We start from the raw sequence: 12,476 nt of genomic DNA on the forward strand, positions 1-12,476 counted from the left end.
AAAATGTACTTGAAATTCTGGTGTTGTATAAATAGAACAGTGAGCACAGCAATGATGTAATATTTTTCCACACAAGTGGGAATGACCTATATGACTCACAAAAGGGATCTGCCCTCTTGTGAATTATGCACCATTCCTGCTTTAATGACAAGACTGTTTTGTCGCTGCCAACTTTGGCAAAAAAAAGGGGGAGGGGAATGTATCCCTGAGATGGCAACAGAAGTTAAACAGAAAACTATTCAGTGTTATATACCAAATATATTTAAGCAGCACACTATTGGTTCAAATTTTTTTTATCGTGGTGGAGAAAATTATCTGTGTGATTCTGGAAAGAAATGAAAACACATTTATAACAGAAGGTGTGCATTCTATCTAAAAAAGGGGTATAACCAACAAAACTAACTACAAAGCCCATCAGTTCATTGAAGATGTCCCAAGTATTGCTGCTAGTAGGTATTCTTCAGGGATTTTTCAAATATTGTTAATCATTATTTTTTACTGATGGTATTTCTTAAAAAAAGAAACTATGATTGAAGAAACTAAAAGCCACATAGGTGCCACATAAACTGCATAGTACCCCAAGCAGTAGAGAGACAGAAATGGTTGTATGTCTTATGTTTCAAACCTAGACATAATGAGAGAGAAGAGCAGAAGAGCAAAGCTATGAAGAGGCATGGAAAACAAAAAAGGTTGTAATGGTTCAAAGGAGAAGGGACCTTGATGGAGAGAACTAATGGAGGTGTCAGAACACTGATGCAGTCAGCAAGGCAGGAGCCTCCGAGAGGGGGAAGGAAATCAAAGTGTGATTAAAGGTGGCCAGAGAATAGGAAGTAGCAATAGCCAAGAAGAAAACAACATGAAACAGAGCATTAGAAGTAGAGATTGAAAGGACAGATATTGGCAATGCTGTTAAGAGAGAGGAGTTAGGGTTTGGCAATAAATGAATTCTGCAGGAAAGGGGGGGGGGGAGAACACAAGGCTAAGTGCCTGGGCAAAGAGGCTGGATAGTATTGATAGGAATGGGGGGGGGAGTTTTGGAAGATAGCCAAGACATTCTATTTTGAGCATGTTGATCTTGAAATGTCAGTGAGTCATCCAGGTTGAAGAGTCAGGGGCAATTTCAAATCGAGATTTTAATTTACTTTATAAAAGAGGATGGCACTCTTCCAGAAGGGAAAGAAACTGCTTTCACGGAGTTGCCCTTTTACTCATTTCCTTATACTGCTCAAGTAGTAATACAGAAATATATTTGGATTAAGTATAAATACAATAATACAAAGAGCATCCCTGCGTCTTCAATACACACAAGATGCATATGGGGCAACATACAAAGTGGCAAATGTGGAGAAGAGTGCCTGTTTTTAGATGTGTGCTTGAAGTGCAGCAGTACAAAAAGCCACGATTGGCATTATATTATTCTGTGGCTACTGCTGCTCAGTCCTTAGATACTGGTGTTCGCTTGCTATAAGGTGAAGACATATCCCTCCATGTACTAATTTTATCACTACTTTAGGATTCTTTATTTAGAGAAGTATATGACTAATCAGTTCTCAGTCTAGAAAGTTTATTCACACCAGTAAATGCTTTAAATGAATAAAACACACTTCTATCAATAAAAAACATTCTGGCATTTTCAAAGGAAAGTTAGCCTTGCTCCTATTAAAATAAAAAACCTATATACACCTACAGCACCCAGCCACTCATCATACAACACAATAGGAACCATAACTTCCGAGATGCTGCTAGAGTTGCTTATTAAAAAAATATGATCTTAAACAGATTGTTAAATGAAGTTAGATTTAGAAACAACTGTCATCATGGGCCAGTACACAACTCCACCTTTTTTTCAGTTTCTGCGTATTCCAGTTTTCTTAATCTACTAGTAAGTTAGCAAGAATTTTATTTTATCTGTAGAAGGCTTTTGTATACCAAGAGGCCAAAACTTAAGTGATTAAGAAAACTTCACATGAACTGCAAAAGAATACATTAACAATATTTAGAAGAGAAATCTGAAATCCTAAACCTGAAAACACAGGAAAAAAAACATTTTAAAATGCATGGCAGAAAAGAAAAATCAAATCACATTTCCATGAATCTAGGTGATCACTGAAGAGGAATTTAGCTCTGCACAAAACTGTTACCCAGAACAGAAAGAGTTGAATAGTCAGTTACTTCTGCAATTGTGAAGTTCAGTGAAACAGATACCAATTAGAGGACAGCATTAAGACAGCAAGTTAGAATTCTGCATCGTGGATTGGTGTTTTAGCATTTTGTCTAACTTTTTGCTACATAAACAGTGCACAAGGTTCTAAGAACATTTAAACAGGAGCACACAATCCAATGGAACTTGTCCAAATTGTTAATTAGGTAATGTGCTGCCATCTAGTGACTGGTGAAATGACCAGACCTCCTCTTCAAAAGTAAAAGTTCTAAGATATCAACTTTACATTTTGGTTTGTTTCTAGAGTTTTATAATATTTCATTTAAAATTGCTAGTAACAATTATACAAACCATAAATGGTAAAGTTACATATGGTAAACTATAAAATGTTCTCTCTCTTTTGTTTCATTGGAGTTTTCTTCAAAGAAGTACTGTAACTATCTAGAGTTCAGTTTCACACCTCAAAGGTTTCTTTTAAAAGTTTCCCGGTTTGAACGTTGGCTCCTCGGCTCCTCTTTTTAGTGTTCCTTAGCTTTTGTCCCCAGCCACCCATCACAACCAGAACCAATAATATGTTTCATAAGTGAGCACGTGAACAACTGCAGACAGCTTGTAGCTGCACCAGAAGATATGCAGTCTGGAGTATGAATTCAACACTGGGATTCGAAAAAGAACAGAACATAATGCATCGTTTTCTCTCACACACCAACCAACTACAAAAATGGAATTCTCAACCAGAAGAGGCAGCAGTTCCTTTTGAGCTTCTAACTTCCCAGAAGTGCACCCACACAAATCCAATGTCAGTATCTATGCCAGAACTGAGTAATACAACTGAAGGTGATAAATAAAATTTAAATGGTAGACCTTAACTGCAGATACCAGAGACTTAACCATGGACCAGATAAAAAGAATGTGCTCTACCATAACAGGGTGGCCTTTCCTTATGTAAGTTGCTATGGTACTAATGCTTTCAGCATCTAAGAAATTGTGTTCAAATACACGAGAGGTGAGGGGAAGAGCACGCCAAACTCTGCCATCTGTCAAGGGACTAAAGGCACTAGCAACTCCTCTAAGAAAGAACATAATGCCAAGAGGGAAAACTAGCCTGGCACTATCCATTGACCTAGGGAAGAGAAGAAGCAGGGAGCTTGGTATACGCACAACAGCCAGGGTCCCTTACAGAACTTATCTACAAGCAACAGAAGAACACCCCTGGTCCTCACTAGATATAAATGCTTATTGAATTACAGCTTGTTCTGGCATTGTTCTGACCTCCCTCCTCTACCTTTTCCCTTGACTTCTGTTTAGTGTTGCATGTGTAGGTGTGTTTTGGTAAGCCTCAGGGAAGGGCCTGCCACATTGACTACCACCACTTTGGGATACAGTATTTCTCTCAAAAAGTGAAATAAAAAATAATTTTAAAAAGCCAACGGAGGCCTGGATGAAACCTACGTATGTTATCAGTCATTAATTTTGTGCCAGGATTAGAAGAGGAAGTTCTGTTTGGCAGTGTCAGTTTTCTCATTTTGATAATAAACTGAACGGATGTTGAAAATGAAAGTGGCATTTAAATAGGAGAAGCATGGAGAAAGTCCTAGAAAAACCAAGTCGTACAAACAGATAATTGTTTAAAGAATGCCCTTACCAAAGAATACTTAGTTATACATACTTACAAAATCAACACACTTTTGATGCATATTAATATAGTTCTTTAGAGTAGTGGGTGGAATGTATTGAGGCTTTCAAGATATACTTTGCTTTCTATTAAAATCCCAAGGTTTACCAACCACACTCAGGTGCAAGCAGTGGCTCATCTGTAGAAAAGAGCATCCAGCAGATGCTCTCTGGTAGAAGGGGGACATCAATTACTGCTGCTATTAAATAATAGTCAGAAAGTGTTGCAAAGTACACAGTTCTACCAGTAGATTCAAATCTGCGTTTGGCATTCTCCTGCTTGAGAGTCTTCACAGCACTTCACATACTTTCTCAGAAGTCCTGTATGACATGCCAGTGTTATCCCTTTACAGCAGGAACAACAGTGCTTGCTTATAGCCACCTACTAAGTGATGGATATGGGATTTGATCCAGGGATTTGCCTGTTCAGACTCAACCATCATGGGTGGCTAACCAGGTGTCACTGGGACAATTCCCTGACCACTGGCCAACATCATCATCTGAAGGGCCACAGGTTAGCCATACCTGCACTACACTTTACCAGAACTGGATGCCATGGCTAGGTCTGTGTAGGTCTCATAATTCCACATGCAGATTTGGTTCAGCAACCTGTATTTACAGATGAGCACACAGGTGGTTATTAAATGCAACAACCAATCAGAGCTCTACTAGCACAGCAAGTCATGCTCCCATTATCACCCCAAGAGTTACCACCTCAACTCCTTGCTTATATACTGAAGTAAACAACTACAACGTGGAATGCTCATGAGGCAGTATCACTCAGCAAAAATGATCGTGATGTCATCTCCTAAAACTGCAGGGTAGGTGGCGTCACAGCCAAGCAAATTTAGTATAGCAACAGTTAAAATTGTTTCTAAGTAGCATGCACTGCACACGATTGGCAGCTACAGCTGCTCCTGGCCTGGGGTAGCCTGACACTCAGCACTGGTGAGCTACCAGCTGGATTACTGTTACATGGGGCTGCCCTTGAAGGTCTGGAGGCTGCAGCTAGTGCAGAATGTTGCTGCTATAATGGGACCATGTGGATACATTTCTGCACTGGCTGATAGTTACCTACCGGGCCCAATTCATGTGGTTAGTACTACATACAAAGCCCTAAACAGCTTGGAAGCACCTAAAAGAGTATCTTCCTCCATACGTCTCAAGCACTATGGTAGGCAGTGAAGGCCCTATTAGTGGAGCACAACAGGCTGCTGCCCAGGTGGCATTGTCCCTCAACAGGGCCTTACCAGTGGCAGTTCCTCATTTATGGAGTGCCCTCCCTGGTGAGCTTTGCCTCTCCCCTTCATTATGTATGTTCAGGAGGAATTTAGAAACATCCCTGCTGATCCAGGCTTTTGATGGTTGAAAGATACTGTTCCTGGCAACCTTGGAATTATTAGGTGTGAAGGTATGTACAGTGGTACCTCGGGTTACATACGCTTCAGGTTACATACGCTTCAGGTTACAGACTCCGCTAACCCAGAAATAGTACCTCGGGTTGAGAACTTTGCTTCAGGATGAGAACAGAAATCATGCTCCGGCGGCGCAGCAGCAGGAGGAGGCCCCATTAGCTAAAGTGGTGCTTCAGTTTCAGGTTAAGTACGGACCTCCGGAACTAATTAAGTACTTAACCCGAGGTACCACTGTAATTGTTTTTAGATGTGGTAAAATCTTTTACATCTTTTTAAAATTTTCAGTTGTCTTTTTTGTGTTTGTGACCCAGAGCAATTTTGGGAGGACAGGCCAGACATAAATTTAAATAAAGTAATACTTATCTACATCTATTACTACTCACTAGTAGCAAGGAATTAATTTTTTTCTCATGAAGTTTAACTTATCAACCTTTTATCAGTTTCCTTCTTTAAGTGGAAACCTTGAAGAACAGCACACAGTCAATATTAAGAAACGAGAAAAGACTTTCAGGGGCCGCAGATCACCATTTCTATATTAAAGCAACACTTTAGAGAATAGAATAAATACATTAACTCATATTCTCTAGCCGCTTTCACCACCTTATTTCCAAGAGGTCTGATGTCTGTGGAAACCCCAAATCTATGCAAATTGGTAAAATTCATTCTAACTGGCAAATCCGCTCCTTCACACGTTAAGCTGTGTCAGAATATAGAGCACTGTTTTTGAAATCTGGCCAGCATGTTGTACTCTACTGATTTCATGATGGCTCAAGTCTTTAAAAGTTATGAAGATGTAGTTATAATTTCATTATGTCTGGTTGGTTCACAGCAACCTGATTCTGCACCACCTCGAGCAGAAGTAACCAAATATTATGTCCTCCAGATGTTATTGGACTGTAATTCCTATCACCCCCCGTCAGCAACACCAGGGGTCAGAGATGGTGGGAGTTGGAGCTGAACAACACCTGTTTGTTTCTTAAAATATGATACCAATACCTGAAAACTCAAAAGGGAGCTTCTGAGGGCACCACAAAGAATGGCCTGTGAGGAACCACACCCCGCACAACTGAGAAATCAGTTAACACTCGACTGTTTCCAAAACTGTGCAGAGTCTGAGACTTTATGCTCGTAACAGGTCGGAAACTTTTGTGGCTAATCTTTTTTTGGGTCAGTGTGCAAGAGGTGACACATGGGTAAAATACAGTGAAGTTCAGAATGTCTGCCATGTTTTTGGTAAACCAGAAAAAAATATGACGGGGCAGTTATCTAAGGTGACTAAATTAACAGGAAGTATCTGCATAAACATCTGTAGGTTACCAAGCTGTTGGTTTCTATGTGGCAAAGACTTCTCAAAGATTTGTTACAGAAGTAAATGTGTTGACTGAAGCTCTTAATGCAATATTTTGGCATTTGAAATAACATAATAAATATTATAAAAATAATATAATAACATAAAATGTTTAGAGTAAGATATACAACTACTGTAAAATTGCTCACCTACGACTAGTCCACATTCTGGACAGATCATATCTCCAGCTCTGTAATCTTCCACCAAAATGGAATCTGGATGGTTCGGACATGTCACTCTTGGCAGCACATCCACCCTTAAAAACAAATGCAATATTTTAGCTTTGTGTGACAACTCACATTAAAAACCATGTTTATGAAAAGTTTGTGAATAAGTGTAAGCCGTTCAAAGCATATGGGAGAAACGCTTCCAACTAAGTCACTACCCCCAATGAGTCCTTTATTTTAAACAAATATGTACACACATAGTTCACAGAACTAAAAATACATTTGAATAGGTGTAGACCACTTGCCATTATATTTTATGCAATTTAGAAAATGAGTTATATAAGGGGGAAATGCTAAAGAGAAGACAGGGATATTATGAAAACCCTGTAAGACCTCATTTTAACAAATCTGGAGGATTACAAAATAACTGATAAGCAGCATTTATTTCAAGAGGAAAACGTTATCCGAATTCATCTTGATCATGCAAAATATTTGAAGTTTTACTAATTTCTAGTGATCTTGTAAAATGCATTAGAATGTTTTCGGAGTTTTAAATGAAACTCAAAATGTGACATGACAGGATATAATTTGCTGTATGTTATATATGCAATTACTTCCTTGGTGATTTGAAAGAAGCTGATAAACATGTCATGAAATTGGTGACAAATCTGTTTGCCTCAAAGACAGAAATAGCCCTGAAATTGATATCCCAACTATGCTTAGTAATACCAACTATTGCAGCTAGCCATTCACCTTGACAAATCTGTTAAGTGGCCACATACCACTGTGGTCAACTTGTAACAAAAGCAGCAGACCAAAACTTAAATATAAGTATCAGGATACCTCAGGGCTGTTTTCCTAGTAAAAGAGGTGCCAGAACTTGTCCTTTTTTAGGGGGGAGCACCCAGCCAAAGTTGTTGAGCCTCCAACACACAAAACAGAGTGCTGTGCTGTCCACAGCCTCTGTCGCAAAGCCCCAAGTGCCATGCTGCCGTGGCGCAACACTACAGAGGTGCCGGAACACACCAAAGAGATGCCAAAACTCAGTTCCGGTGAATTCCGGCTGAAAAAAAAACTCAGTTCCGGTGAATTCCAGCTGAAAAAAAAGCCCAGGGATACCTCCCTGTAATGGTTATACCATCAAAAAGTGCAAGTTCACCAGACAAGAAATCCAGATTGCTACAACATGCCCAGTGGGATTTCTAAACTTTGAACAGAAGCTCCTCCACACAGAACCACATTCTCTGTTCTTAAAATGGCTATCATGAAGTAGATGAGCACGAAGCAGGAAGCAGGAGTGCAACTATTATTTAAAACAAATATGCTAAATACACTCCCACTTAGCACGTGAGTGAGTCACATAAATGTCAAAACATGTTGAATATCCAATCCTCTGTATTTATGAACTTAAAAGCACATTAGCAGGGTGTAAATTAGACTGGTTAATGTTAATATAAGAGCTATTTTACCTAAATGTATGTCCCTTTACCTTTACCTTTATGTATACAGTACTGTGGTGGTGCTTTTGTTGTTGCTGTTTTAAGTTCAATAAGGAATACTTGGGCATTCTTGTCATGCCTGTGGTTGGCTTTAATGCTATATACTTGTTCTGAATATTGCCTTGTGATGGCCTACAGCTAAACAATACAAATATTGTATTATGACCAAAGATATGTTTTGTGGAAGGTATGGCTGTTGGTTGCATTTTAATTCCCTTCCAAAATAGATTCCAACTCAGAGGTTTTCTTTTCTACATAGTTTAAAAATGGGCCAAGCTTTCAGATAGTCCGTAACAAATTTGTCATATCAATGGCTCCCCGGCAAACTCTTGTTGCAATACAGTGCTTAAGCATAGTACAATATTTATGCCACAGAGTGTCAATTTAGGAAATGTTTCATTCAAACATCTTTAAACAGTAGCCTACTTTCCTCAAGGTCAGACTGCCTCAAACTTACAGCTGCTATCATCTAAATTGTTTAACTAACCTAAACACAGCAGTTATCTTCCTTTGCGGTAGTCTATAATAAGCTCAAAAATTATCTAAACAAGATGCTCTTTAGGAAGTGAAAAGGGAAGAAAGCAGCCTTACGGAAAGTCAATAAACAGAATTGTATGGTCCAAGGAAGACTTGAAGTAATTGGATTGTTAAAGGGAGAAAACAGAAACTGTGGCATAAAACAATTCAGTCAGGAGCCTTCCTTGGTATCCCCAAAGCAACCAGGACACTGTCAAAATGTTTGCTCAGACCTGTTGCCCTCCAGTCAGCTGAAAATGACAGAAGGCACATCTCATTGACTTTTTTCCTTCATTTTTAAGTCTGGCAGTGGGTTGTGGAGAAAAGGAAGGAGTGGCAAGAATATCTCAGCACATTCAGGCCTTTGTTGCCAGCGGGCAGCTGGACCTAGCAGGAGGACCCTGCTCAGGGTCTTGGGGTTAAAAAAAAAAAATTCTGATGGGGGGAGAGAAGCAGTGGGCATATTCCTGCAGCCAGGTGGACCTGGCAGTGAACATTTTATTCATCCTGTTCAGAGCCTTCGTGTGTGTGTTTTAAAAATGCCTGTTGGAAAGGTTGGGGGATAGACCCATGCACTCCCATCTGTACTTTCTTCACCTTGTTCAGGGTTTCATCTTGAAAAAAGAAAAGCCTAGAAGCAGCATTGGCTGGGGAGGGGGACGGGTGGAGGGGATATCTTCAAATTTTGTGTTATGCCACAACCCCATGGCACCACTTCCTCTGAAATCAAAATCTGCTCACTGTTCCAATAAAGTTGCCACCTGCTGGTTAAAGTGTTTCAGTCAAGAGCCTTATATTATCATTGGGGGGGGGGGCTGTGAGGGGCCCTGCTCTAGTTTTGGATTTCCTGCACTGACCTGTATCATCCACAATGCTTTGGAATTAGCACTAAGCTCATAATCACAAGTTGTATATACACCAGACAACAAACTGGTAGAGCAGGCACAGGAAAAGAGCCAACCCAAACTGCTAGAGGGAAAATTAACATTTGGCCACACCATTTAGCACTAGTTGGTGCAGATAGTGTCAACGTGAGTAAATTAGTAAGTGAATTCCATGTACAAAATGATCTGTTTCATGTTACTAGTCTAGGCCAATTGCAAATCACCTTACTAATCTAGGCTAACTGCAAATCTGGAAAGCAAGTCTAAGTAGTCAGAATGTTGCCCAACAGAGAACTTTCATGGGTGTGCAACTTAACAGTATGTCCCCTGTCTCACAGAAGAGGATTGCAAAGAGTCATAAAGATCCTTCTAAGTACGGTATATCTGATGAGGCCAGCCTTCACTCTGAATACACTGAATTTTAAAATGTCAACCTGAACAAAATTAATAAAGCAACCCCAAACTTCCTCTCCTCATCCCTCCAAACCTTATCCAACTTCAAAACAAAGCATTACAATGCAGGATTAGAAAAAATAACAGTAGGATGTTGCAAGAGTGGGAGACCCCAACAGACAGCATACAGACAGGACCCAAAACAGCTCTGCTCACACAACTGCTTCCCCAAAAATGTATTACAAAAGCAACTTTAGATCCTAATGTTACAACAAACATTTGAATATACTCTGCATATAGAAATATCTTGAGGGTGAATTTCCTGCTCTGCCAAAGAGCCATCATCCAAACAAGCGATTTCCTCAACACAGAAACATGAGGCCTAGAAATCAGGTGCAGCCACCCAGAGCATGGCTCCAGGTAAAGCAAGGACTCTTTGGAGATGCCAGCTGCTGTCCCTATGAATTGAGCGCCACATTAAAAACATTAGCAGGTTTATCTCCCAGTTCCTGCTCACCAAGCTGCAAGGTCAGCTGGCTATCCTGGGAACTCCCCTCAGCAGGAGTGGCTAACCTATGGCCTTCCAGATGTGAGCTGTAGCTCAGCAACATCTGGAGGACTGAACAGCAGGCTTGCTCCCAGCATGCCCATCAGATTTCACCCTAACCCTAACCCTACTGAGATTTGCCTGCCCAGCCCTGCAGCTTTACTGCATCCTTCCCAGTATTGGCAAAGAATCGGGGTGCCAACATAAGTGCAGTCAGGATTTTTGTTGGGCCTTTTGTTAGGGCGGGGACAGAACCTCAGTTTGCTATGTATTTTATTGATTGGGGGGGCCAACATATTTTTAAGAAAAATCTCAAAGCAGTTTACAGCGCATTAAAACATCAATAAAGCAATCCAGAATTAAGCATTACTTAATTACGTATTAATAATGTATACCGTAAAAGCAACATAATAGGAAACTAAAATATTATCTTAAAGAGTTCAAAATAAAATGTTACTAAGATCAACTACAGAATACATATTTAACAAAGTTAACAAAAAAAAATCTTAAACATTTCAAAAGAAAACATTGCTAAGTTAAGTCAAATATAAAACGCACAATTAACAAGAAAATAAAATATTGTAAGCGTGACACGGCACACATCCACCATTTGAATGGGAAGACCCATCAACTTTGGGGGAAGGGGAAGGCCCCCTCAAAAAATATTTTACTGGAGGGGCCAAAGGGACCTCAGCCCCTAGGAGTTGTCTCCTAGGCAAAGAATCACCCGCCGCTTGAAATGTGGCATTGCTGCGAAACCAGTTTTGGGGAGAAAACTAAATTGTCTAAAACTAAATTCAGCGTGACAATGATTTGGAAAACCAATAAAAATTTGGATGGGGGTGGGGAGAGAGAAAATAATTGTGGTATAGCAATTCACATGGTTTTGGTGGGGGTGTCAAAAGTTGCCTACACGCCATATGGGGGGTGTTCAGAGTGCTGGGAACTGTAGCTCTGCCCTGGGCGAACTACAGTTCCCAGAATCCTTTGTTTTGGGCGAGTCAAAAGCTGCCTACACGCCATATGGGGGGTGTTCAGAGTGCTGGGAACTGTAGCTCTGCCCTGGGCGAACTACAGTTCCCAGAATCCTTTCTGGGGGGCGGGGAGCTGCTTTCAAGGCACCGTCCGTTTAAACGGGGCTGGTGAAGAAGCGCAGGCGGCCTGAGGCGTCCCAATCCGCGTCCTCCACCACCACCTGAGGCCACCGGGGCGTCTGGAAAGCGAGCAGCGTATCCTTGGTGGCGGAGGCGGGAGTGGGCTGAGGAGGAAAAACCGAAGGCCCCGCGGAAAAGGCCGCCGCCCAAGCTGAGGCGGCCGGAGGAGAGCGGCGAGCGAGGTAAAGGGAGACCGGATAGGGCAACTGGAGGCGGCGGGCCTACCTTCCCCCTCAGAGGAGCCCAAGCCGCGGCTTCAGGCCGCTCTCCTTCCCCCGCCGCCGCCGCCACCCCGAGCCCGGACGCACCCCTCTACCCTTTTCCCTGCTTTCCTATATCTAGAGAAGCGCCCGGCAACTTGTGCTACTGACCGGCTGGTAGACGCCATCTTCCTTCCTCCCCTTGCGCGCGGCTGGGCGGCCGGGGCGGGCCGACGGGCTTTTATGCTTTCGACGGCTCGGTGGGCGGGGCTTCGCCGAGGCCGCGGCTACGGGGAGCCTAGCGGGACAAGAAAGCGTTCGCTTTCGCGGCGATGCTCAAAGGCGGGGGAGAGTACGTAGGTGCGTCCTGGTTAGGATGGGAGGCGGTAATGGGGTTGCCATAGGTCCTCTTTTCCCGGACGCCTCCTCCTTTCCATGGGTAGAGTCGTCATAGCCATCCAGTTAAAAGTAGAAGGTGGCAAATGTGCCCTCTGTATTTCCTAAATGTTCCCCATTAA

The 12,476-nt window shown here is 41.7% G+C and overlaps 1 protein-coding gene across 1 annotated transcript in view; it reads right to left on the minus strand.

Moving 5' to 3' along the window:
• GTF2B (general transcription factor IIB) overlaps window positions 1-12,246 on the minus strand; it is a 28,862-nt gene extending 16,616 nt beyond the window's left edge. Inside the window, exons 1-2 of the mRNA XM_081008800.1 lie at window positions 12,130-12,246; window positions 6,748-6,854 (exon numbers count right to left, since the gene is read on the minus strand). Coding sequence (XP_080864926.1) covers window positions 6,748-6,854; window positions 12,130-12,146 — 124 coding nt within the window. The 5' untranslated portion in view covers window positions 12,147-12,246. The remainder of the gene's footprint in view (window positions 1-6,747; window positions 6,855-12,129) is intronic.
• Between the last annotated feature and the right edge of the window lie 230 nt (window positions 12,247-12,476).

Source organism: Podarcis pityusensis (assembly GCF_964106645.2).
Source record: "Podarcis pityusensis genome assembly, chromosome: 6".
NCBI lineage: Eukaryota > Metazoa > Chordata > Lepidosauria > Squamata > Lacertidae > Podarcis > Podarcis pityusensis.